Raw genomic sequence first — 24,814 nt, 5'->3', positions numbered from 1 at the left:
ACTATTCTGCCCCCTGCCACTTTCTCTCTGGACCAGTGAGTCTCACAGAAAGACGAGCCGGTCAAGTCAGGACACAGCATGAACTCTCAATCCAAACTGAGTCCAACAAGCTGCGATTTCACCCTAAACACACACACACACACACAGAGACGGGAAAGAAGGGAGCGACGTCACACACTTGCATGTATCCAGCTTCTTTCTTTCCTTCTCGTTCTTTCTCCAGTTACCCAAGTTGAACTGCAGCCAGAACAAAGCAGGGACGCTGGGTCACGTGACCCACGTTAACTTATCTCACCCCGCTCAACACACACGCTCTCTCTCTCTCTCTGTGTTTTTCTGTTTGTGTCTCGGTCTTCATCATAATCATCATCGTCGTCCGAAGGATTAAAAAAAATAAAATAAAAAATAAATAAAATCCACATCTACAGATAAAGAGTATCCGAGACTCTCTGGGGGTCTTTGTCTGTCGCTGGGGGTGTGGGTGAGGGAAGGGAGGGGGGGTCGTGGTAGCCTCGATCACGGTAGCCTCGATTGCAGAGTAGCTTAATCAACATTTAGCAGCGCCATGCATTTCACTAAATCTTGTTTACAGGTCAAACGGGGTGAGACGGTGGGGGTCATTTGTAAAGCTCAAACCCGGCTCCTGTTACTCGCTGGGGTTTCTCTCAACAACACAAGCGGAGGCTTCACAACTTTCCCTACAACTTGTCCAACAACGTCACACAACGACACCAATTCTTTTCTGTCGTTCGCAGTTTGCAAGAGGACAGCCTGTGCTTCTCTCTTGACTCGCTGCCCATAAATAAAGTTGATAACTAAAAGGGACTCATGGCTGCAAGTTGTGTGAATGGAGGGAGCCTCTCATCATAGGGTGGCATTATATATATATATATATACATTTTCTTTCTTTCTTCTTTTAGCAATTAAAGCACAAATCCCCCACAGAGATATGGTGGTGGATTTACACCCCGAGTCGTTTCTTCTCTTAAACCAGCCGGGTTTGTTTTGTTTTTTTGAAGATGCGTTTGTGGTCCTTTTGTTTTTTTTTCTTTCCCCCCCTCATGCCGTTTATCACTACTTCTCCACTCGTGGGATGAAAACTCACAATAACTCCACTTGGCGGCCGCTTTCGGAACCAACAAACTACACGCAGCGGCGATTTGGAGTAATGTAAGATGACTTGACGTGCGACAGAATTAACAAAGCGTGTTAATTTAGTCATTTCTCTCTCCATCTCTCTCTCTCTCTCAAAGTGCACTTTGGGATGCTAACGTTAGCCGGTTAGCTCGCGGCGCGTGCCCGCGACATTACCTTTAGTAAGGTTAGTAGTTGTGAGTGGAGGATAATGGGCGAGCTGTACCTGCGTCCGGTCCCCCTCCGCGCTCCAAACTTCTCCCGAGCCTGAGTCCGCGGCGGGCGATCCTCTTCTGGGCGGCGGGACGCGGCTGCAGCCCGTGGAACGTCTCAATTCTCCGCTAATTGATGAGCACGGTCGATACAATGAAGTGAACTACACGGAGCGATGGAAGCAGCCGGGGAGAGCGCGAGCGAGTGTGTGCGCGCATGTGTGTGCATGTGCGAGTGTGTGCGTGCGCCGGCAAGACGGACAACACCCGCACTCAGCGGAGGTGGACATCCGCTCCGATGCCTCTCCCAACTCCAACCGTCGGATTGACAAAAAGTAGTCCGCAAGAAACTATTGATCTAATTTTATTATCAATTTTTAAGGCTCTCGGAGCGATAAAACGTGGTTGATTTGTATTATAGAAGCTGGAAATGCCCTCATTAAACACCACCGGAAAGAAATCCACTGAGGTATATTTGTAAAGGGATCAATTAACCTCCAGATTTAAATAAATATATCAGAATAGCATTTTTACTCCAGATTTTCACCCAAAGCTATTTTTGATGCAGAATTTCAAAGTTATTATCAGCATCTAGATTTACTCTTTAGTCTTATTGAAGACTTTTTCACTTTAATGGTGGAATCTAGTTGACTTTTTCAGATTTTAATTGAAAACGTAGTTCATATTCATTCGAATCACGCTTTAATATCAACATTTTGACTTTGCTCTAAGGACACCAACTTCATTTGTCACACCAGTGAAGAGAAACACGTCTGATAAAACAAAAAGCATCCAGACGCTTTGATAATAATAGAGGGTTTTAAAAGATAAATACAATTCTAAACGTATGGACGGGATATTACAAAATACATTCGTATACAGTACAAACAATAGTTCTTTATACTGGAGAGTGGGACGTTTTGTGCGCATGTGCCTTTGGAGAGATGCTGAAACTATGGTGAGACTGTGGTTCTCCTCATGGACACAGAAATAGATCACACCTTATCGCCTTTGTATGGTTTATGACGTCCTGATAATCTCGTTGAAATAGAAGGACGTAGCGACTGCGATTGCACGACGATAGTTGTAATCTCCTGCCATCCATCAAAATCCCATAAATTAGGGACTACTTGCCAGTGTGTCGGCGGAGGGATTCGTCAGCTGTGCATCCCCGTGCTGAGGCAGGCTGTCCAGACTTGCACTGATGTATGCTCGCTGGAGAAAAGGGCAGGACAGGGGGCTCCGATTGAACCAAGTGTGTGTAAGTGTGTGTGTGTGTGTAGGAGCGTGCGTGCGTCCGTGCACGATCTGACAATGACTCAGATAAATAGCTTCAGTGTGCCTCTCTCTCTCTCTCTCTCTCTCTCTCTCTCTCTCTCTCTCTCTCTCTCTCTCTCTCTCTCTCTCTCTCTTTCTTTTTATTTGACAACAGTTCACAGAGTTGCAGCCTGGGTGTGTTTCAGTGTGTGTGTCTTCATGTGGCAGGATTCTTCTCTCACCTGATGCTGGCTATGAACTCCACAACCTACACACACACACACACACACACACACACACACACACACACACACACACACACACACAGTCCCTGCTGCTACCTTCACAAGTGCCTGCTGCTGACATGTAACAGCCTGTTACAAACTCCTCCAGCTTTCCCTCTCTCTTCTTTCTCTTTGGCATCACCTCTTCTTCATCACTCCCTCCTCCTCATCCTCCTCCTCATCCTCCCCCTTCTCTTCCCCCTCCTCCTCATCCTCCCTCTCTCATTTTCCCACCTTGCCACCATCTCCTCTGTGATACCTCCTCTCCGCACTCTCTTGCTTCATTTCTTCACCTTCTTTTCCAACACTGCCCCCCCACCCTCCTTTATCTGTCCTAATTATTCTTCTTCCACCTCCTATTTTATTTCCTCCCTTCTTCTCCTCTTGCAGCCTCCCTAATGCCAGCCTCCTTCCTCTCCCTGCTCCTCTTCCTCACTTTCTTTCCTCCTTCTCCTTTGTCGTCCTGCTCTCCCTCCATCCTCCCTCTCCATCTTTGGCTACTTTCCTCTCCCTCACTTCCTCTCTTCCTCCCTCTCATCTTTCTCTCGCTCTCTCTCTCTCTCTCTCCCTCGTGTCGCTTGTGATTTCAACAGTGTGTGTGTGTGCGTACGTGCAAATTCTTCCCCTCCCCCACCAGTTTCGCTTCACTCACTTCCAGCCTCCCCCCTTCCTCCTCTGCTCCTCTTCCTCCCTCCCTCCCTCCCTCCCTCTCCAGTCTCATTTTCACCCTTCCCACCTCCTCTCCTCTCCTCTCATTAGTCAGTGTCCATGAAACTCACCATTCCACTGTCTCCTCCTGCTCAGTCCTCCAGTCCCGACCACATCCTCACTAATGAACAACTGCTACACCCCCCCACCCCTCCTCTCTCCCCCTTTCTGCTCCTTCTTTTTCATCCTCCACCTTTCTCTCCACCCACCCACCCACCCCCCCTTCCCCATGCACCTCCTCTTCTCGCTCGGCTTGCCTTCGATCTCTCCGAGCTCCTGCACCTCCCTCTCTCTCTCTCTCTCTCGCTCTCTTTTTTTTGTTTTCACCTCTTTCCTCACCTCCTCCTCCTCCCCCCCTCTTTAATTCTCCACCTGTCTCCCTCCCTCCTCTCAGCTGTCTCTCCGCCGGTCTGCTCCTCTCCCTTCTGTCGAGGAAAAAGCCTGTCTCACCCCGACTCCCTCGCCCAGGCCGTCTTATCTCAGAAGCCAGGATCTCGAATCAGACGTGATAGACTCAGATGTTCCTGTTGTATCTGGCTCCGTCTCGCCGCATTTCCACATTTCTGCACCGCGACGCTCCGAGTCCCACTGAAATGAGAGTGTGCCGCACTTGTTACCAAGGCCTCGTGGCTCCGCTCATCACCGACTCGCGGTCTGATACGAGCGGAAACCTGTTAATGGATGATGCATTTCTGGCTTCTTTTTTTGAAAATTCTTATTTTCCCATCTTCTGTTCACCTCTGTCACTCAGCCTCCTGTGTGTTCGCGGTGTCCCACGGCAACCGAAGGCCTCCTGCAGCAGATCTACAGCCAAAATGTTCCCACAATCTCCAGGTTCTCTTCCCTTAAAAGTCACAATATGGCTGTTTTTAACTTGAAGACGCTCAGAAATTCCAAAGTACAGCCTCGCGCAGAGCGCCGGAGCCAACGCCAGTAGATCAGAAAGTAAACATGACGACGGCTGAATCACTTTATAATGATGAAAAGCACCTTGCCAAGACTGGCGAGTGCAGGAGCGAGGGCAGCCTGGGTGCTGCAGTGATTCTGTCAACTGGCCACCGGACAGATAAAAGTGGCACATCAATCTTCCATACAAAATAGTGCGTTTGAACAGATTTCGGTTTGCAGCAGTGAATCCCGTCGCCGCCGGCCATCATCGGTAATTACCTCTAAAGACCATGTACAGTTGCCCCGTTCATAAATATGAAGTTAATCGCCGGTGAAATAGATGCACGTTATGGGCAATTCCCTCTTTAATGGTTCTGTTTCGACTGCATGGTGACCTTTGTCTGGTTCAGGAGTGTCAAACTCACTTTAATTCAGTGGGCCGGACCGGTAAAGTAGCGCCGCGATAACCTTTCAATTTCAACTTTTTATTTGTTGTCGCACAGAGTGCATGTGTTGAAAATGTCTGTATTCTGAGAAAAATGACAACAACGTCAACATAAAGACAACTTTAACACATTCTGGTGCAAAATTCAGTGAAATGTCCATAAAACGTCTCCTATAGCTGTGCATTATGCGTGTTTATTTACAAACTCTTGGCTTTGAGGCTAGTTTATTAAGAACCAGATCTTTCACAGTAGCATCGTGGATATCTCGGCTCGGCCCTCAGTGTTGTGTTGTGCCTTAAGATGTGTGTTAAAAACTCAATGTTTACTTTGGAATTTCACTTATTTGCTCGGTAGTTTGGCCGGATTGGAGCCACGGGCCTTATGTTTGACACTCCGGGATCCCAGAATCATCAGGCGACCTTTTGATCATCGCAGAACGTTGTCATTGATTTGATTAACCAAACTGCACTGATTGATTCATGTGAATAACTTTGACTTGTCACACCGTTCAACCGAGTTTGTCGTATTCGCAGGAATTGCGGATGAGCTTCTTGCTAAGAGCCCATCAATCTGGTCATTGCCCAAAAAGTGAGGGCAATTGTAGCCTCCGATGTCTCTTTGTTTCACAGAGGCCTCCATGGCACTTATTGCTTCCAGACATATGAAACGGCGTTTCGTCGGAGGAATCCAGAAACTGGCAGGATCACATTGATGACTTCCAGGGCTCCAGATGCACTGAAGCCACAGCGGAGGCACTTCGGGGACTTTTCTTTCTGAGATCCGCATGAAAGTTTTGTGAAATCCTCCGACAAGCACACTCGGTTCAGTTGGATTTATGTCACCTGACATTGCGATCGTCAGTGAAATCCCTTCGTCACTTATTCAGAATCCACTTTTTTTTTTAAACGTGAAACATGCACAGTCCACCCTGTGCGCTCCGTCGTGGACGCATCACTGCACATTTGTGCGCTGGTGCATGTTAATGTGCATTTCCACACGTTTTTACACCAGTGCATGTGTGAATGGTGGTGCTGGGTGTTGGTGTGGGAGGTGCATGGATTGTATTCCACCCCCCCCCCCCCCCCCCCCCCCACCACCACCACCACCACCTCCCCTCTGCAGCGGTCAAATCAACATAATTGCCGGCAGCGACAAAAAGAGTTGCTGTGTGCAGAGAACTGTGGGGACCCCCCCCCCCCCCCCCCCTTCATAACTCTGCATGTCCGTGCTGTGTGCCACTGCACGCGCGCACAATAAGCTTCAGGCCTACCACGTCGTTGCATTGCACCGAGCTCCGTGGCGCCCCCTACCGACACATGCAGTCAAAAAGTCTCCTTCCACCGACAGAGACCGGCTCCCTGAAGACAAAAGGGTGTGGGCGGGGTTTGGAGACCATCTGCGTGGATGGGGAGGGCTGCAGTCTGGTGGGTGTGCAAGGCCTTTATTTGCATTATAGAAAAAGTGGGTGGGATTGTGAAGGTGGCCATCTCACTTCACGGCCAGGATCTGCTCTTGAACCCTGTGTTTTAACTTACCTGAATAGAAATCAGGATGTAGATTCCTGGTGAATTCATTACTTTGATAACCGTTTGAGTAAATGATACGTAAGTCTGAGAATGAATTGGTTTATGTATTTCTTGGTGAGCTATAAATATGGTAAGCAAGCTCGTATAACGAGAAGTTCACTGGTTTAAATCTCACTGCAGACAGATGGGTGCAAGGAGGAAGAGCATTTTGGAGCCGAATCAAACATGCAAATTGAGAGGAAATCACACCACTGAAAGACAATTTAAAGGAGCCACTGAAACTCAAATACATGTTTTTGGACTGTGGGAGGAAGATTGAGTAGCAAACATGCGCACAGAGGAAAAAAAGCAGGAAAGACCTTGAAACTTTTGGTTTCACAGTTGATTTAATTAGGATGAATTCAGTCCAACTAAGGTTGTTAGGGTGTTTGTCCTTTTACCCACAATTTAGCCAGATATCAGTTGCCCGTCCCTGTTTTATGGCCTGTGAATATTTTTTTTGCTGGCAAATCAGCACATCTGCTGATGTTAATAATAGGGAAATTAAAAAAAAAGAAAAAAGGATCATAACACCATGTCGTCGTGCACCATTTCTCAGGGTTAGCACCACAGAGAGTCTAATCACAGACATAAAGCGGATGAATGTCAGTTGTATGAAACCACAACAGCTGGAGGCTCGGCAAACAACACTAATGTCCAATTTTGTGAAGCGCACTAATGAGAGAGGCATCGCCACTTCAAATGGAAAACGTGAATTTGATTAAACAATGCAAGTGTTTCATATGGAAATGGGAGGCAATAAAATTATTAGATTATTAATAAATATTAATTATCAAATTATAACTCCATGTCACTTCTTTGTGTCCTTTAAAAAGCCCCCCCAAAAAAGGCTTTTTTGATGACCATATTATAATGATCTGATCATTTTCTTGTTTTAAAGCTCCTGTCGAGGCACAAAAATCAATCATATTGGAAATCACAACATTGTGGTGCCCAGTGGCACAGTTTCTGGAACTTCTTGAATAATTTGTTGTCTGTTCCAGTTCGAACAACAAAACTTGCCACCAAAACTCAATAAATATATGGATACCAGTTTAATGCAGTCATTTCCACCTCGTCTAATTATCACATTGTTGTTATAATATTCCTGCAAGGCGACACTCAAGTAACACACCAATGGACTGAATTAAATAATGGAGAAAGCTTATAAGTGGGGATTTTAATGAGGAAGGTGCAAACCAGCTTCATTTCAGTTCTCAAAAACTCACAAAGGGAAAATATGTTGCTGACTTGAAGTGCATTGACACATTTTTTTGTCGTTTCTATACCACGCAGGAAAATATGCAGGAATTTGAAACCAAGGAAGTGTAAGTTTAAACATAAGTCTGTACTATAGCTTCTCATTTTTTCTCCTGTCTGGAACCTTATTGTAGGTTTGGAGTAAAAAAAAAAAAAGAATGAGGGAACTGCAATATGATGCGGCCCGTGTCATAACCCGACACTGCCATCTAGTGGTCAGTAAAACAAACTGCATTTCAAATGTTTTTAGGCCTGCAACATTTTTCGTTGGCATTTTTTTTTTTTTTTTGGAACAGACTTCTTGATAAATCATGTTCAGTATCATGAGTTTCTTGCTGGGAGTCATTCTTTAGGAAAAGAAATATGGCTACAGCAGAGTGGTAAAACCTGGCACAATACCTTATGGATAATCTATGATGACTCCAAATGTTGAGCTTTGTTTTGGTGCAGGGACAGTCATTATCTATGTGGCACATAATATGTTAAATATATGAAATATCCGTGCAGTCTCTTACCGGCAATTTTCGTTGCCCTATTGGCATCATCAGACAGGTAGCGTGGCCGAGCGGTCTAAGGCGCTGGATTAAGGCTCCAGTCTCTCCGGGGGCGTGGGTTCGAATCCCACCGCTGCCAACAGTTCTTTTCTATGCATCCTACAGTGTCCCCAAACAAAAACAAATAATATTTACAATCATTGCTCACATGTCCGACACAGATTAGTGACCAGGAGCAATTATAGGATCGGTCTCTCTTTGTTTTTCAACTACCAAATATCATCTCGACATAGGCTCCAGTAATTTAAAAAAGTTCATTATACCTCGTGAAATATCCACATATACATCCATCATGTTCAACGATGAAAATTCTCCCCAAGCGTTTTTTTTTATTATTCAAATAAATAATTACGATTTGTGTCATTGTTTATGTTTTCTCACATTTTGTTTTCCACTGAGCTCCTTTATTTTGACAGTTTTGTTAAATGTTCACTTTTCTCTCACTGAAACGATGAATCTAAAGGTCAAAAGTTGAACTCGTGCGTGCTTCCTGACCTCGTGCTGCCTTCTTCCAAACAAGGAAGACAACTTCGCGCTAAACCTGCGTGGCCTTCAGGTGTTATCGGGAAATTTCAGATTTTTCCGATGGTCTAATTTGCGTGCATGAGCAGGTAGCGTGGCCGAGCGGTCTAAGGCGCTGGATTAAGGCTCCAGTCTCTTCGGGGGCGTGGGTTCGAATCCCACCGCTGCCATTCCTTGTTTTCTGAAAAACAAACATACAGTCAGTGGCGATAGGTTCAATTAAATAAATCTTGTTAGAAAACCTGAGGATTATAGGCCACAAAGTCTCCACTGCGTGTTTTATGAAACAAGCTCAAAAATAAAAGAATGTGAATGGAAGCATTTTTTTCTAATCTGTTTAACATCGTCTTTGTTGTTGAACTTTCTTTATGAAAATATTGTTGTGACAATATTCTCAGTTTTTAAAGGCTATTCACTGGACTTCAGTTTTGGTTTGTATCCAGATGTGTTGAAAATATTGACGAGGGCCAGACAAAATGAGATAAGATAATAAGATAATGCGTTAAATGTGGAAATCTGCATTGTTGCGGCACCGGGGTAATAATAAAAGAGGTGCTCAATAATAAAAAAACAAACAAACAACAACCACAAATGCCTCCTCACTTGCAACCATTGCCAGTGAGTCTCACATCCTATTACAAATAAGATAAGTATAATAAACAAGACAACATTATTATCTTGTATTTTCTTTATTTGTTCGGTATTGTATGAATCATAATAATAATTCCCAGTCGCTCAGAGTTGTGTGATTTCCGAGCCGAGAGGAGGGCAGTGAAGGCGTCGTGCTCGGCCCTTGTTGGAGCGCTGAGCGGCGCGGACACTGCGCGAGCAGACGGAGGAGGAAGAAGAAGAAGAAGAAGAAGAAGACGGAATAAATGCACACCGGCGGTGTTGGCGCCAATCTGACGCTCAGGGGGGAATAAACACCTTTTTCCCACGAACGTGGCCCAGCGGTCATCGACTGCCCTCCGCCGGTCGGCGTCGTCGCCCGCTCGCCTCGTTTAGCGCCCCCGTCTATCATTGTCATATTAATCTGGCCCGCTTCTTTCTGCCCCGGAGTCACGATACCAATAACGGAGCGGCGGCCGCACGGCACCGGGACAATAGAGGCGTGTTTCCGCGGAGGGGATCGACTGGACACGGCCGCGAAATGGGGGTGAGTTCTCCATGTATTTTTTTATTATTTTTTTTGGTTGGGGGGGGATGAATGCTGTTCCAGAGATATGTGGCTGTTTTGAGCTGGTGATGAGAGAAAGAACGAGGGAGGGAGGGGAGGAAGAGAGAGTCCATGGTGGATTGAGGTGTTTGTTAGCCGTTTAGCTGCCCACAATAGATGGCGTCAAAAAAAAAAACCGCTATCCGGGCCACAACACGGATTCTCCTATTATTTTTCCACCCCCCCTTTGTGTTGCGTGTGTTCGTCGTGCACGCGGAACTTGCGCTGCGTGTTGTGATGCCGCTCGCCTGCTAGCCGCGTTAGCCACTTAGGAATGCCATTGCAGCAAATGGCGAGTGTGCTGCTAAGCTACCAGAGCTAATCACTCCTGCCTGTGTACATTTCTCCAAACCGAGCTGCAGGCCACGCTGTGATGTCCCCCCCCCCCCCCCCCCCCCCCCCACTACCACCACCCCAACCCCCCCTGCTCATCTGGATCCTATAACCCCACGCTTGATGGGTTATCTGTTAAGGATCAGCCAGGCCCTGGACTCCTTGCTGTGGAGGAAGAGGGGGGGGGGGATAACTTCAGCCGGTGTACTCAGTTTATCCTCCACTTTCTCTTGAGATAAACCAATCCACGTGTTTTCACAGGCTGTGCTTGGTACACAGTTAATGCTCTGAGCTGCATTCCTCTACCACGATTGTCACCTCTTTAGTAAAGCCCCAGGAATGAGTTTATCCCCCCCCCCCCTCCACTGTACACCTGTTCATCATATTGCAAATAGAGTTTCTTTTCTTTCGCCCTCTGTGTTGCAAAGCATCGATGCAGTTCCAGGCGTTTATGTGAATTATGGCTGCACCATTGCTGATGCTGGCATTGGGACATCAAACCGGGAGCAGGCTTAAATGAGACGATCAGTATCAATACTATAATCCCCAGCAGGTGCAGCATCAGCAATACAAACTCTGCACACTTTAATAGTGGTCGTAAAATCTGCCCGGTGCTGCTTGTCACAGACGAAATGATCACATAATTGAGGGATGTTGCTATATGGCTGACCTTCACTTACTTTCTTTGCCTCAAATGTATTATTAGTTTCATTAACGTGTATTGACGTATGCATTTATGTATAGATAAATGTTTTGGAAAATGCTCCCATAGAAAACATTTGCACATCATTGCAGCAGGGTAAAATTTGCACTCACAAAATGTGTGATAATGTCAAGGTATAAATATTTCAACCCTGTGTCCTGTGCTTCTATGGCAATTATTTTCTTGCTTTGCGTGGATATTTACAATAAAAAAGACTGATCTTACTGATCAGAAAACGGAATCACATGATGGAGAAAGTATTAAATTAATCACAACCCTCCTTTTTTCTATTACTCTGTGATTAATAAGATTATGCTCCATCTGTTATCCGTCTTTTTCTGTTCCTCTGTCAACACCTCACTCACTTTTCCCACACTTTTTTTTTTTTTCCTTTCCCATCTTCAGAGAAAGTCCAACAGAGCAAAGGAGAAGAAAGCCCGGCGTCTGGAGGAGAGGGCCGCGATGGACGCTGTGTGTGCCAAGGTGGACGCAGCCAACAAGGTAATTTAGTGTCAGATTAACCAGTCGGGCAGCTGTCGTCTGCACTGGGAGTTGCTGGTGGCCTTTTTCCCGGCTGCATCGGCAAGAGAAATACTGCGGTTGTGAAGTCCAGGCGGTTCATAATGTCACCGCTCGGACGTTAAAAATAAATGCGCTCTTTGTGTTTGCTGTTGTGGAGCAGAGGCGTTCAGCTCTGATACACGCCGCTCCAGGCGGTGCGGTAGGGCTCGTTAGCACTTAAAAAAAAAAAAAAAAAAAAGTCACTGTGAGCGATACATTCTGTTCTGATGGTCACACACTGGCACCGAAAGCTGGGGATGCCCTTCTGACTGCAATTATGGCCGCAATTGATATGCACATGACTGGAAGAGCCCCAACCCCGCGCCATATGTGTCTTTATGCATAATTAATCAGCATCATTAAATCCTGCAGCTCTCATTGAACGCACAGGTCCTGTAGCACGGAGGTTTAGTGGTGGCGTTAGCGCGCCGCGCCGAATCCTGCAGGAGAACAAAGCTCGCGAGGCTGAGCTGCAGTCTTTTTCCCTCAAATGAGCTCCTTAACAAGCCTGCTGAGGATTTTCACTTTTCTGTGTCACTTTGTTCCCCTAAAAAAAAAAAAAACCAGAGCGCTCTGGTCTGTTGTCACTTGCCGTTTCCTTAACACCCGACAATGTGGGAGGAAATGAACAGTTTAGTTTAAACTAATGTTGATGGTGATGAACACCAGGGTCCAGTGTGCACATTGACTCTTACGACTCCAATCACTAAAAGTTTGGCACAGCGGGTTGATTATAAAAATGCAGTGATTTGCAAGTGATATAAATCCATCAGAAATCCTAAACGCTGTTCACACTGAACTCTCGAAATGCAGGTTAAAGTTGCAGGACATGCAGTTTTACCTTGCGTGCCACAAATGGCCAACGTCATCCGTGACTGATACTCCTGTCGCATATAAACCTGCACGTTAATCTGATCGCCGTATTCATGGGAATGGGACGCTGTATCAGAGAGGATTTATTCACATTAACAAAATGCAACAGTGTGAATACAACCGATGTAAACAAAACTTTAAAAAAAACTGCAGCTTGGATGTGCATTTGCTCGTCGTGAGGCTATTCCCTCCTGACAGGCCGAGTCCTGATGAATCACTTAATTAAATGGATGATACAGGCAGCCTGTGTGGAACAGCTTTTAGTCCTGGTTAGATAACTATGCTCTCGTGGTTTCTCTAATCTCTGCGACAACATTTCTAATGCTTTTTCGTGCCACATGCAAGCTGATATTTCTGACTGTAGCCTGTAACACAAGAATTTCTCCAGTGTGTTGACAAGCTGCCATTCAGAGTCTCACAAATATTCCAAAATAATCACACCAAGTCCCCGCAGTCTATTAATACACTTAATTATTTTCGTTTTTCCCCAAAATGTGGCTTTACTTCAAACGCTCCTGGTTTTTCCTGCCGGACTCGGTGCCCGTTCGTCCTTCCTGCACGTCCTTGAGCTGGAGAGATATTTAGAAGCTGGTCTCTGTTTGACGCCCGTCGGTCACGTTGCGTTTTTTAAAAGTCTGATTCTTCTCCTTCCCGCAGCTCGATGACCCACTGGCTGCCTTCCCCGCCTTCAAAAAGTACGACAGAAATGGGTAGGCATCTTTTTTTCTTCCTTTCTTTCTTTTTTTTCCCCCCGGCCTACAAAAGGCTTCATTGAGCGTCGGGTGAAACAGATGCTCGTCTGATCCTCTGCGCGGAGGGCCGAGTGCAGATCCGGTGTCATGATCGCCGTGCTTATTGACCCGTCTTCGCTTGTCCTCTCATCAAGGCTCAACCTGCAGATAGAGTGCAAGAGAGTGACGTCCCTCAACCCGCTGTCGGTGGAGTGGGCCTTCGAGCTCACCAGAGCCAACATGCAGACACTGTAAGTCCGTCTCACTTTGCACTTTATCCTCGCGCTCTTTGGCCAGACTTTGAGCGGAGTTCAATTTGGCAAACGGCGCCACAGTCGGTCGGGACTTTTCGGGAGTGCGTCCAGCTCGGGCGAGGCGTGACGCAGCCCCCTCTCTCCCCGCAGGTACGAGCAGAGCGAGTGGGGGTGGAAGGAGAGGGAGAAGAGGGAGGAGATGAACGACGAGAGGGCGTGGTACCTGCTGGCCCGCGACTCCGACTCCTCCCCCCTCGCCTTCTCTCACTTCCGGTTCGACGTGGAGTGCGGGGAGGAGGTTTTATATTGGTGAGCGCTCCCGACTGTGAATTTCATGTAAAAGCTTTTTAAAGTGGCTGATTGTTTTTCAAGTTGTGTCTTGTGTTCCTTGACTCCGCAGCTACGAGGTGCAGTTAGAGAGCAAAGTGCGGAGGAAAGGGCTCGGGAAGTTCCTCATTCAGATACTACAGCTCATCGCTAACAGGTAAAGACCACAAAACTCACCGTCATCGTAATTTCATCGGAAAAGAAAAGGGTGTCAAGAAAAGAAGGGCTGTGTTATAATATAAACAGTAATACTTTAATCTTTCAATAAAAAAAAAGTCTTCTGAATTAATTTTGTTAATGTGAAGTTGTTATAATTCTATCAATAAATCAAAATATATATTGTGATATTTGTCTTCTTGCTGCGGAAATTCGGCTGTAGGCTTGGTCAGCTTCATGTATTGGGGCAGCCGGACGAGTAGAAACGGCCTTTTTATTTCACGGTGTGTGAAATACCCCAACTTGTGTGAACAAAAGAAACCAGCTGCCTTTATTAAAGGAACGTTGCTTCCTTTTTCAGCCTCTAGGTGGCAGTACTGCAAGATATCTGCAGCTCTTTCAAAGAATTCAGTGAGCCAGGAAGCACAACTGACTTTAAAGAGAAAACAAACTGTCAAAAAGTGTTGTTTTTTGTTGTCTCGGTACATTGATAACAAATTCAATGTGTGACTTTTTTTCATATGCACAAAATCTAGAATTTTTTTATTATATTTTGTGGCCTTTTCGACGTATGAGAAACCCTCATTTCAGTCACAGTTGGGGAAACCTTATTCCACTCTTCACTCTAAAACGCACCTCAAGCAGAAATGTCGGATCGAATTTCACTACAAAAATGAGAACAATCGGCCTCTTTCTCAAATGAAGCCAAACTGAGATAAATGTGCATTTATTTATTTATTTATTTGTGTTCTCGCTCTTTACTCAGCACACAGATGAAGAAAGTGATGTTGACAGTTTTCAAACACAACCACGGAGCTTACCAGTTCTTCAGAGAAGCTTTACAGTAAGTACTTTTATCAATCATGGTCTCCCAGCCTGCTTACAGCGTCACCGCGGCCGCGCTCCGCCGCCTCCAACGGCCTCATCCAGCTCTACGCCTCCAGGATGTGGGGGAACAGGAAAGACCACGGCCTGAACGGGCAGCTGACAAATCTGCATCGGCCGCGTTCCTCAATCACGCTGACAAGGCGCAATTAAGAAAGAAATCTCTGGAATCTAGACCCGATGCAGGCTGTTCTCAGCATGAGAATAATTCTCTTAATGAAGTGCTCAGTGTGCCGAGGAGGATGTTGGTCTCTCAGCACAGGAATATAAAAGGAGGAATAACGTGTGTGTGCGCGTGCCTCACAAATATGTCTTATTTAATCATTTCTTGCCTCGTAATTCAAGTGCACCCATGTAGAAATGAGTCAAACCAAGTACAGTTTAGCAGGTATGTGGCTGAATTTTGTGGGAGGGGGGAAATGCGATCGGCTGCTGCTGAAATGTTTTGTTGCCGCTGTCAAACGGCACAGCGAGCAGAAAGACCACTTGGAGACGAATCGCCTGTTCGTTATTTGAACTCTTGTCTTGAACACAAAATCCAGTGCGGCGAAGCTTTTGCACTCATTAGAAACCCAAAACAGAACTGCAGTTAAACATTTGTGACAGGACAGAGTTTAATGTGATTTTCAGCTAATCTCAACTGACTAAGAAGAACATAACCCCCCCCCCCCCCACACACACACACACACACACACACACACACACACACACACATATGCACAGAAAGTCTCCTAAGATTATTTTCAAACTGTTTTGTTCCCTGCAAAGTAAGAATTCTAACCGTTGCACAGCACAGGCACCTCCATATTGTCAGAATAAATCAAAATTTGATGAAGTGCCAAAGTTTTATACGGTGTGAAACATAATTCAATTGATTAACTCGGCGGAAAAAGCTTTTGGATTTGTCATCGTTGGCTTCCTGTGATGGAAAAGCACCGCATGCACTTTGCAAACCAACTTTACAGAAGGATTGTGACTTCTCGTTGAATGACGAATCTCTCTCTTCCCCACTCGTTTTAATGAGTCTTTTTTTATTAATGGCAGAGCCACGCCGGTGACATTTGAAGTCCTCTTTCATTCAGAAACCTCTCTGACCTCATTTATCTGAAACGAGATCTCCTCCTGTCGCGCTGACTGAACCCCCCCCTCCCTCTTCCCCTGCAGGTTTGAGATCGACGAGACTTCGCCGAGCATGTCCGGTTGCTGCGGCGACGACTGCTCCTACGAGATCCTCAGCAGGCGGACCAAACACGGCGAGGCCTCGGCGGGGCACACCCACGGCGGCGGGCACTGCGGCGGCTGCTGCCACTGATCCGCTCCAGTTCCCGGCACCCGATTTTTGGTTTTTAGAAAAGAAAAGGAAAAAAAAAAGAAAGAAAGAAAAGGAAGCCAGCAACTTTGAATGCTGTGTGTGACAGGTCGAGCTGTAGAGCGACTTGACAAACGAACGCGTGGCGGAAGAACCTGGCTACAGATATTAATGATACGTTATGGATCGAGACTCGTGTTTCTTTTTGTGTATTCCTCTTACTAAACCAGTACGCAGTGCTTTCACACAAAGCTCCTGTTTGCTACATTTTTTTACCCCCTCTTCTTATCTTAATTGGCCAGCACTCAAAACATACCCCATCCCCCAAGAAAAAAAATCTCTTGTTTATCACTATTGGCGACGGCGTTCTCTTCACACAGCATTCAACTTTGGCCCTCCTCTTACCGCAGCGATGTCCTGAACTCAGCCTTTCTTCTTTTCCACCTGTGGTTCGGGATCCTCCAGCCGGTCGCTGGCCTAGGCTGTATTGTAGAAACGTGCTACCTCCGATCTCCAGTGTAAGATGGGAGCGATCTTTAGTACCCACACACACACGCACACACACACACTGGACTCGATACACAGTGGACACAAAGCAGATAAAGTTCAAGAGTTAGTCTTTTTTCTTTCTTTTTTTAACCTATAATACATCCTGGGATTTCACTGAATCAATAGTCCCGGGACTGACGCGGCATCTTTAGCTCCCCCGTCGGGCTGCAACATTAACTTTTAAAACTCAAGTTGTAGACGCATACAGTTTGTATTTTTTGAAGTAAAATGGCTTGTGATACTACTGCTACATGACACTCAGTACTACTCATCTCTTGAGTCAACAGGCTAAAATCTGTGGACGTCACCTCTGCTTTTAAGTTGGACGTCTTGTCAGATAAGACGTCCGAGGTTGCCTTTTTTTGTTTTTTGTGTGTGTGTGCGTGTGCGTGTGTGTGTGTGTGTGTGTGCTTGAATCCTGTGAAGTTTAAATACAGTTTCTCTCTATCCGTTGCTGTAAAATTGCATCTAAGAAAAACAGAAAATCCCCATTTGACCGTTCAGATTCTAAAAAAATCCCCTCGGCCATACTTCTTCAGACTGCAGTTCTACTTGATGGTTATCATTTATTCTCTCCCATTCATTTGTCCTGTAAGGGTACGGCATGTAATGTTTTGGCGTATTAGTTGCAGTCTCTGTCTCTCTCTGTCTCAGAATGTGGTTTTTCGTCAGTAGTTACCCGGAGCTTCACTGGAGACATGATGTGGAAGCCATTCTATCTCCAGGTGTTGGAGCTTTTTTTTTTTTCTTTCGTGAGGAAAGGGGGGGCGTGGCTCAGGTGGTCTCTGCCTGTTCATGTGCCGAAGACCTCGAACTCCGGCTTCCCCTCCAAAGAAGGGTGAGCACCTTCAGTGGCAGCTTTTAATACAAATCATGTGCACGAGAGGCTGCAGAAGCAGTGGAAACACACCGCTGGTATCTACTAAAACTAAGGGAATCCTCAACACGAGACGGCCTATGACGCCGTCTCGTGGTATTAAGACTGGATAGGCTGTGACGAGTTTACTTGGTGTCTTTAGGATTTCCCACTGTGGCTTTGGAAACTACTTTTAAAAGCTGATTAGTTTGGTAAAAGTTTTTAATAGCCTGCAGTTACAGTGGAAAAATCAATGTCTCTTTAATCGATGAGACAAATTGCATCTGCGATCCGACACAAAAGACTTTCTTTGTTTCTCCACACGGTTACTTGCTGTACCTTTTTTAGGAAAAAAATGTGAAATGGACCTGCAATCACAGTCACTCCTTCCACCTTTTGAATAGCAGTGTTCTTGCGGCTTCCAAAAGGTACCGATGTTGACACTCTTTTTCGCTTTACGTAGAACCTTCCAGAGCCACCCCCCTTCCCCCTTGTCTGATGTATTTTGTTAGCATGAGCAAATCATATTGATTTAACGTGGATGAGGTTTGGGAGAAGTCGCCGCTTCATTGTACGCCTGCTTGAGTGCCGTTAACCTGGAGGTCGGAGCAGATGCCGGAGGATCCACGGAAGTTTAATTTTCTTCCTCCTCTCCTCAACATAAGCTTGTTTTCTTGGCCGGCTCTTGTTAAACTTGCACGACGACTGTTGGGGGAAGCCATCATTGTTTTCCTCTTTATACCGCGACCCCACTTCTCTCGACGCCAGTATGGAAGCTTGTTGTCGGTCCAATTCCAGACATGACGAGCAAATCTTCTGGTTCATGTGATCTTTGACCCGAAACCTTTGGAAAACTGTCCATCTGTTGGGAAAGCGACTTGAATTATGACAGCAGCAGCATATAGCTATCATGTGATCTATGTGTAGATGGTTCTCAGTCCTCTGATATTGTGTACGTGCTGGACGTCTGATGGATGGAACCAGCATTGGTGGGGGAAATGGATCGACTATGACAGTCGATTTGAGATTGAACGAACTCTTCGGTGTGTGCCACTTGCACTGTTTGCGTGATAGGATTCGATGTCTGGATACGATTTATTTTAAAAACGTTGGTTTGAAGCGATTATTTAACAACTAAACTGAAATGTTGAGAAGTTTCTAATCCGGTTAACACTGACTGCGCTTCAGCTGCCCTGTGTGGATTTGTTCCTTCAGTATTTTATATAAAAATCTCCAGTAGATGATCACGTGGAAGAGAAACGGACATGACTGTCTCACCAAACACCTTGCGTTCAAACATGATTTGTTGTCTACGTTCTCTTAATAATTCACGGTTTGTCGGGATGAGTCTCCACCTAAAGATGGTGCAGGACTTCCTCTTTGGATTTTCGAGATGGCATCTTTCCTGGATCTCACCATAATGACGCCACATCAGTTTACAAAGCCTTCAGGGTCTTTTTCTACACTTTTCAGTGCGTGTTGGCTGAGTTCGAGGCCCTGTCTGGAAACCACCATAAAACCCTTTTCATTCCAGGACTGTGATCTATCTGTTCCACTGTACATCTGTGGAGTTTTCTGTCACGTGAATGATGGAGGATTGAGAGCAGAGGACCAGTGTGTTGGAATTTATGTGGTTCCATTGTCCGTCTTGTAATGTTTTGTTGGCTCCATCCGAGCTCTTTCAGATCTTCAAGTGCAGTGGAATGACATTTAATTGGTTGCGGTCGAACTAAACTACCTGCAAGTTGACACTAAATCCTACATACTCCTCTAAAATTGGTACATTACAGTAAGTCAAGGCTGGCCTTGAGAGCTCCTTCGATAAACAAATGTGAAAGACAAGTTCTGAGAGAAATCTGCATTACGCACAAGAGCCAAGGTTCTCGTGTAACAAATAAACTTTGCATGGTTCAGTCTTGGTATAGAGGTTCCTGGTTGTTTTCAGACATTCGGAACCTGCAGACATTGTAGGGTTTCTTAAGATTGCAACCGACAAAAACAGTTCAACCTAATGCTTGTTTTAGGACTAGACTACCTGCTTGTTAGCAGAGTATTTCATTATAACGTACTCAATAGGCAACGATACAAAGAGGATCTTCATAGTGGCTGACAGGCTCTCTCTCTCTCTCGCTCTCTCTTTCTCTCAGGTTAATCAAACGTAATCAAACCTCATGTTTTGCTTAACGCTCATGCTGTCGGTTAGCTTTCGGCTGGATTGTATCGACCCACGTTTCTGATCTGGCGTCGGATTTCCTTTGTTTGTTGTACCATTTTATTCCAAGGAACACAAGAATCACACTTTTCATTTCAAACACAGCCGGGCAAGTACTGACATCTTTTTGTTTTTTTCCCCCAGTGGGTGGTTTTAGTCTTTTATGTTGCAGTTAAGAAGCACCTGAACTCGTACTCCTCAAAAATGTGACGCTACATGACAGGTTTAATTAAGAGGTGATCCCACATCTGTGGTCAGTGGACACATTCAATCCAGCTGTGTTTTGGAGGAAAAACAAAACATTAGGGGGGGAGGGAAAAAAAAAGAGGCTCGCTTCACTCGAAGTGAAAATAATTTCTGTGAAAATATCCCAAGTCTGAAAATGAGCCTAAACTTAGCCAGTTGATTTTACAGTCAGTGAGTACTTTTAGAAAATGATCGCATACCCTGACGCGACTACAGATCCTTCTCTTGGTCTTTTCTCTTTGTGTATATATATAAATATATATAAGCTGTTGTGGATCCATCTTCATTTCTTGGCCTTTTACAGGTGAAACACTTTTTTAAACATGATGTTGAATATAGAAAACAAACCTCCATGTTTGAGAGTGAGTGTTACAGTCCTGTCCATAGATGACAATGAAAGGGAAAACTCAGTCATTCTGCCTTGTCAGTGTTTTATTTGTATGTTACAAATAAAGGAAAGTTGTTTGACTTTTCAACAGATGCTCTTTTGTTTTTTGTTCTATTCTGTAATGAACTTTTACTTCAAATATCTGCCTTTGTATTCACGGTCCACCACCAGAACATGGTTCATATTGACATTACGCATGAGATAACATTACACATAATTTCTGTTGAATTGAATCACATTAGATTTTCCATGAACATGTACCCAATAAAGGGCGTCTTTTGTAGATAACTAGCTATCCTGTGTGATTTATGAGTCTTACAAATGCACAATCCCATAAGTTGTGATATTTTTTTTTCCTTAAAATTGTTTTATGAAGTGACTGCACGGAACCCTTGTGAGTATGTTTGGACGGGATGGGACTCGTAAATGCGCTGCACCAACACCGGAAGTTGTTGGTGGAACTCTGCAGAGAAATGTCCTGGCTGCATGACTAAATTGATGCATGGATATCGTGTCGTCCTGAGGTGCCTCTGCTCACATCGGAGCATCATGTCCTGAAGCTTTGCGCTCCGCCGCTCCGTGATTTCCCACCGCAGGTCAGTCTGTCAAAAAATAGTCGTCCAGCTACTTCCGGTCTGTCAGGCTAACGTAGCTTAGCTTCGCTCGTCTGCAATAGCAAATAAAAAATATCATATTCATGGTATTCAACCTGCCAAGGACAGCGTAGACAAAGCTGATATGTGCTTTTGTATATTTATCGAACAATGCAGCCAGAGAGTGGTGATTCGTGTCTTCGCTAGCAAGTGTAAAGAATGAATGGTAACATATGTTGGAGGTGAATTGTGAGTAAGTCCTGTTTTCACTCTCAGCTGGTCAGGGTACCATGGCGAGCAGGATGAAGCTGAAGCTGAAGACTGTGTTTGTGCTGTACTTCATGGTGTCCCTGCTGGGCCTGGTCTATGCACTGATGCAGCTCGGTGAGTCTCCTACATTTCTAACACACGTGTGCATTTCCACACTTCTAAAACGAGTAGTGGGGATGTTGTCGTAAATGAAGGCATTTAGAAAGAGAGTGCATCTGGGTTTGGACTGTAACAAATTGCAAATACCTCCACTACTGTCATTTAATTTTGTTTAGTGTAACTTATCAATTGTACATTTTATGTGTTGTTTGGAAGGGGAACTGTTGACACAGATAATGAAAAAGATTCAGACAATCAGGATACTCGATTCCTTTTTTTTTTTAAAGTTTCATTACCGTTCTGATTCTGAAGTTACTGTTTCTACTCAAATGAAGAATGTGGGTCATTTTGATACCTCTGGATAAAAGTATGAAGCAAATTGACAACCAAAATCTACTGTATAAAATATCCACGACTTAATGTTTGTTTTGTTGATTCTCCTGTCCAGGCCAGCGCTGTGACCTCACTGAACATGACATGCCAAAAGACCGAGTCATCTCCCGGCTGCGTGGGGAACTCCACCGCCTCCAGGAGCAGATGAGGAAGTCGGAGGCGACAAAACCGCCTGCGAGGCTGCTTCCCAAGCCCTCTGTGCCCACCATCTTTGTCATAACTCCGACATACGCAAGGCAAGTCGTTCTGGCTTCACTTCAGTCCTCCTCCATTATATTATATATTATTTACAGACGTGTGACTGTGTGGTTTCTTGCGCAGGCTGGTGCAGAAAGCCGAGCTGACTCGTCTCTCCCAGACCTTCCTCCACGTACCTCAGCTGCACTGGATCGTGGTGGAGGACTCGCCGCACAAAACGCCACTGGTGACCGACCTGCTCATGAAGAGCGGCCTCGCCTACACACACCTACACATGCCCACAGCCAAGGATCGCAAGCTGCAGGAGGTGGGCGACCGTTTGACAGAGGTTCGCTTGTCGAAACAAGAATCGATTTGACTGCATTTTGTCCCGTCCATTGTCAGGGTGACCCCAGCTGGCTGAAGGCCCGCGGGGTGGAGCAGAGAAACGAGGGACTGCGGTGGCTCCGAGAGGATCGAAGGGCTCAACCAGGAGGCGACACCCAGCAGGGAGTGGTCTACTTTGCCGACGACGACAACACGTACAGCCTGCAGATATTTGAAGAAGTGAGTAAAGGAGTGCAGCTGTGTTTAACTATTGATTTGTACTTGAATTTTTCTGACGCCTACACACACACATTGTGTCTCTCAGATGAGGAGCACCCAGCGGGTTTCAGTGTGGCCCGTGGGGCTGGTCGGAGGAATGAAATACGAGCGGCCCGTGGTTGAAGGAGGAAAGGTAGTGCCGTTTGATCATGCTGCAGGAACAACATTTTATTCTCTGTGAAAAGAAACTTATGTCAGTCTAGTTTTGAAATGCATGCACTAGATTTTATTTTGACGATTCGTGTTCAGGTGGTTCGCTTCCATACCGGTTGGCGTCCCAGCCGTCCCTTCCCAATGGACATGGCGGGCTTTGCCGTGTCCCTCAAACTGGTCCTGGACAATCCGGATTCCTGCTTTGACGGCGAGGCACCGATGGGCTTCCTCGAAAGCAGCTTCCTTCAGGGACTCGTCACGATGAGCGAACTGGAGCCCAAAGCAGACAACTGCTCTAAGGTGCGAGTGTGTGTCGTCTTAAGAAACACCGCTATGTTATCATAGACCTTTGAAGAAATTAACGATTGAGTATTCCTGCAGGTGCTGGTGTGGCACACACGGACAGAAAAGCCGAAGATGAAGCGAGAGGACGTGCTGCAGGCTCAGGGACTGGGTTCAGACCCGGCTGTGGAGGTCTGAGCAACACGCATAGACCTGCACACAGTGTGAAGGCGTGCGCTGCTGCGTGATGCTGCATCTGCACTGTAAATACTGTAAAACAAACCAATATGTAAGCGGAGACATTTAAATTATACCCAGTTCTGGCTGTTTTCTGTGTCAGGTGATAAATGTGAGTGAATGTTGTAACTGGCTGTATGTTGTTATATGTCTTTTTTATTTATTTTTATTGAACTCTTTATTTTCTTTAGCAGTACAGCTGATGATGACCTGTTGGGGGCGCCAGATATAAAAGTTTCGTCATTTCGTTTTACATGCTTCCTTGTGCTTGGTGGAACTCCTGCATTGCAATTCCTTCCTGACATGAATCCAATAGTTTTATGGAGGATTCGGTTCCATCTCGCACATCTTGCCACCAACATCTCGTCCTTTTCTTTTCTTTATCGGAGCACTTTATTCATGCATGGCTTGGCTGATGGATGCTTTATCTTCTTGAGTAAAGTAGCATATTACTCAACATCGAGGGCATGTTTATAATCTTTAATCAAACTGTGTAATAGGAATGATCGAGGTGTTAGTTTTGTGGATCCAGGGGAGTGCAGAGCTGCATTTATTTTAACAGTACGAACATTCATGATCTAAATGGGGTAATCCCGGGAAGTAGTCGTTACCTCACATTCATGACGGTCTCATACCGTCGTGTTGCAGCAGCGGGTGAAACCAAGCAATGCCACATTGCAACCCAAGCATGGCAAAGCGGGAGATGCAATACTTCCTCATTCTGTGTAGCTTCTGTAGTAAAGACCCATCGAAACGATGTCTAAGTGATGCTACATTTCCATGTATTTGCATATTTCCTGTTGAAAAAAAAAATGCTTCAAAGTGAAAGAGGCGTGTTCTAGACTTGGACATTTCCAGTAGCGGATCCTGCTGTACGTGACACACGCCATCGTTTTAAGTCGATATCCGACCTGCATGTACATATTTATCTGCAGCTGAAATGCTATTTGCTCTTGAGTGCAGGATGAGTCCTCAGACATTTAACTACGTGTTACAGAACGGGGGAGGATGATTATTGTTTTTTTTTTGTTTTTTTATTTCACGAGGTTTTCAAAGCTCAAAGAAGAGATGCTTAGTCTTTAGTGATGTTATAGTGCACAACTAGTTCAGCTACTACTTCTATGTATGGTTTTAGTGACGCTTTTGAATCCATTCAAATATTCTGAACAAGGGAACTACACTACTGAAGCTCATGCAAATTCCTGATGCAATAAGCAAATGTGACACATGCTGTTCATGTTGCATTTCCACACTTCAGTGATCAAACACTTGAATTTTCCTTCCCGAGGCAGGAAATCTTTGGTACTTTACAGCAGCGGCTTCTCAGTAGCTTCAGAACTGAAGCAAACTGTTTGAGCCCTGTGTGATTATTCTCCCACACGCTGTCTGAAGTGGGTTGAGGAAATATTATAGCTCCTCAGCTACTGTTGTATGAAACTGTAAAAATAGTGCCTGCTTATGTGTAATTAGTGCCTGTAAGTAAGTTCTCCACTGGTATATATTGTATTTATTACTGTGATATTGTTCTTTACATTGTACAAGGTAATCATGTCTGTACCAGGCCTTTGAAATAAA

The 24,814-nt window shown here is 45.3% G+C and overlaps 2 protein-coding genes across 2 annotated transcripts; both read left to right on the top strand.

Moving 5' to 3' along the window:
- The first annotated feature begins 9,692 nt into the window (after positions 1–9,692).
- naa40 (N-alpha-acetyltransferase 40, NatD catalytic subunit) lies at positions 9,693–20,463 on the top strand. The gene is made up of 8 exons (XM_080519002.1): positions 9,693–9,986; positions 11,488–11,583; positions 13,174–13,226; positions 13,403–13,498; positions 13,652–13,810; positions 13,902–13,985; positions 14,751–14,828; positions 16,034–20,463. Exons 1-8 carry the CDS (start codon positions 9,981–9,983, stop codon positions 16,179–16,181), a joined length of 720 nt encoding a protein of 239 aa, XP_080375128.1. The 5' UTR covers positions 9,693–9,980; the 3' UTR covers positions 16,182–20,463.
- A 441-nt stretch (positions 20,464–20,904) lies between these two features.
- On the top strand, positions 20,905–24,814 carry b3gat3 (beta-1,3-glucuronyltransferase 3 (glucuronosyltransferase I)). Its single transcript, XM_080519238.1, has 8 exons — positions 20,905–21,025; positions 21,299–21,406; positions 21,840–22,020; positions 22,106–22,289; positions 22,367–22,528; positions 22,614–22,700; positions 22,817–23,020; positions 23,102–24,814. The coding sequence occupies exons 2-8, from the start codon at positions 21,313–21,315 to the stop codon at positions 23,198–23,200; spliced, it is 1,011 nt and encodes a 336-aa protein (XP_080375364.1). The 5' UTR covers positions 20,905–21,025; positions 21,299–21,312; the 3' UTR covers positions 23,201–24,814.

The sequence above is a fragment of the Blennius ocellaris genome, assembly GCF_963422515.1.
Source record: "Blennius ocellaris genome assembly, chromosome: 23".
Classification (NCBI taxonomy): Eukaryota; Metazoa; Chordata; class Actinopteri; order Blenniiformes; family Blenniidae; genus Blennius; species Blennius ocellaris.
Note: the sequence above shows the minus strand (reverse complement) of the source record. Positions and strands in the feature narration are given on the sequence as shown.

Excerpts from the sequence above, each read along its gene's own strand:
- b3gat3 (XM_080519238.1), top strand. The coding sequence starts at position 21,313 with ATGGCGAGCAGGATGAAGCTGAAGCTGAAGACTGTGTTTGTGCTGTAC. Across the intron at positions 21,407-21,839 it reads CTATGCACTGATGCAGCTCG|GCCAGCGCTGTGACCTCACT; the intron begins GTGAGTCTCCTA and ends TCTCCTGTCCAG. Across the intron at positions 23,021-23,101 it reads AAGCAGACAACTGCTCTAAG|GTGCTGGTGTGGCACACACG; the intron begins GTGCGAGTGTGT and ends GTATTCCTGCAG.
- naa40 (XM_080519002.1), top strand. Across the intron at positions 11,584-13,173 it reads AGGTGGACGCAGCCAACAAG|CTCGATGACCCACTGGCTGC; the intron begins GTAATTTAGTGT and ends TCCTTCCCGCAG. Across the intron at positions 13,986-14,750 it reads CTACAGCTCATCGCTAACAG|CACACAGATGAAGAAAGTGA; the intron begins GTAAAGACCACA and ends CTCTTTACTCAG.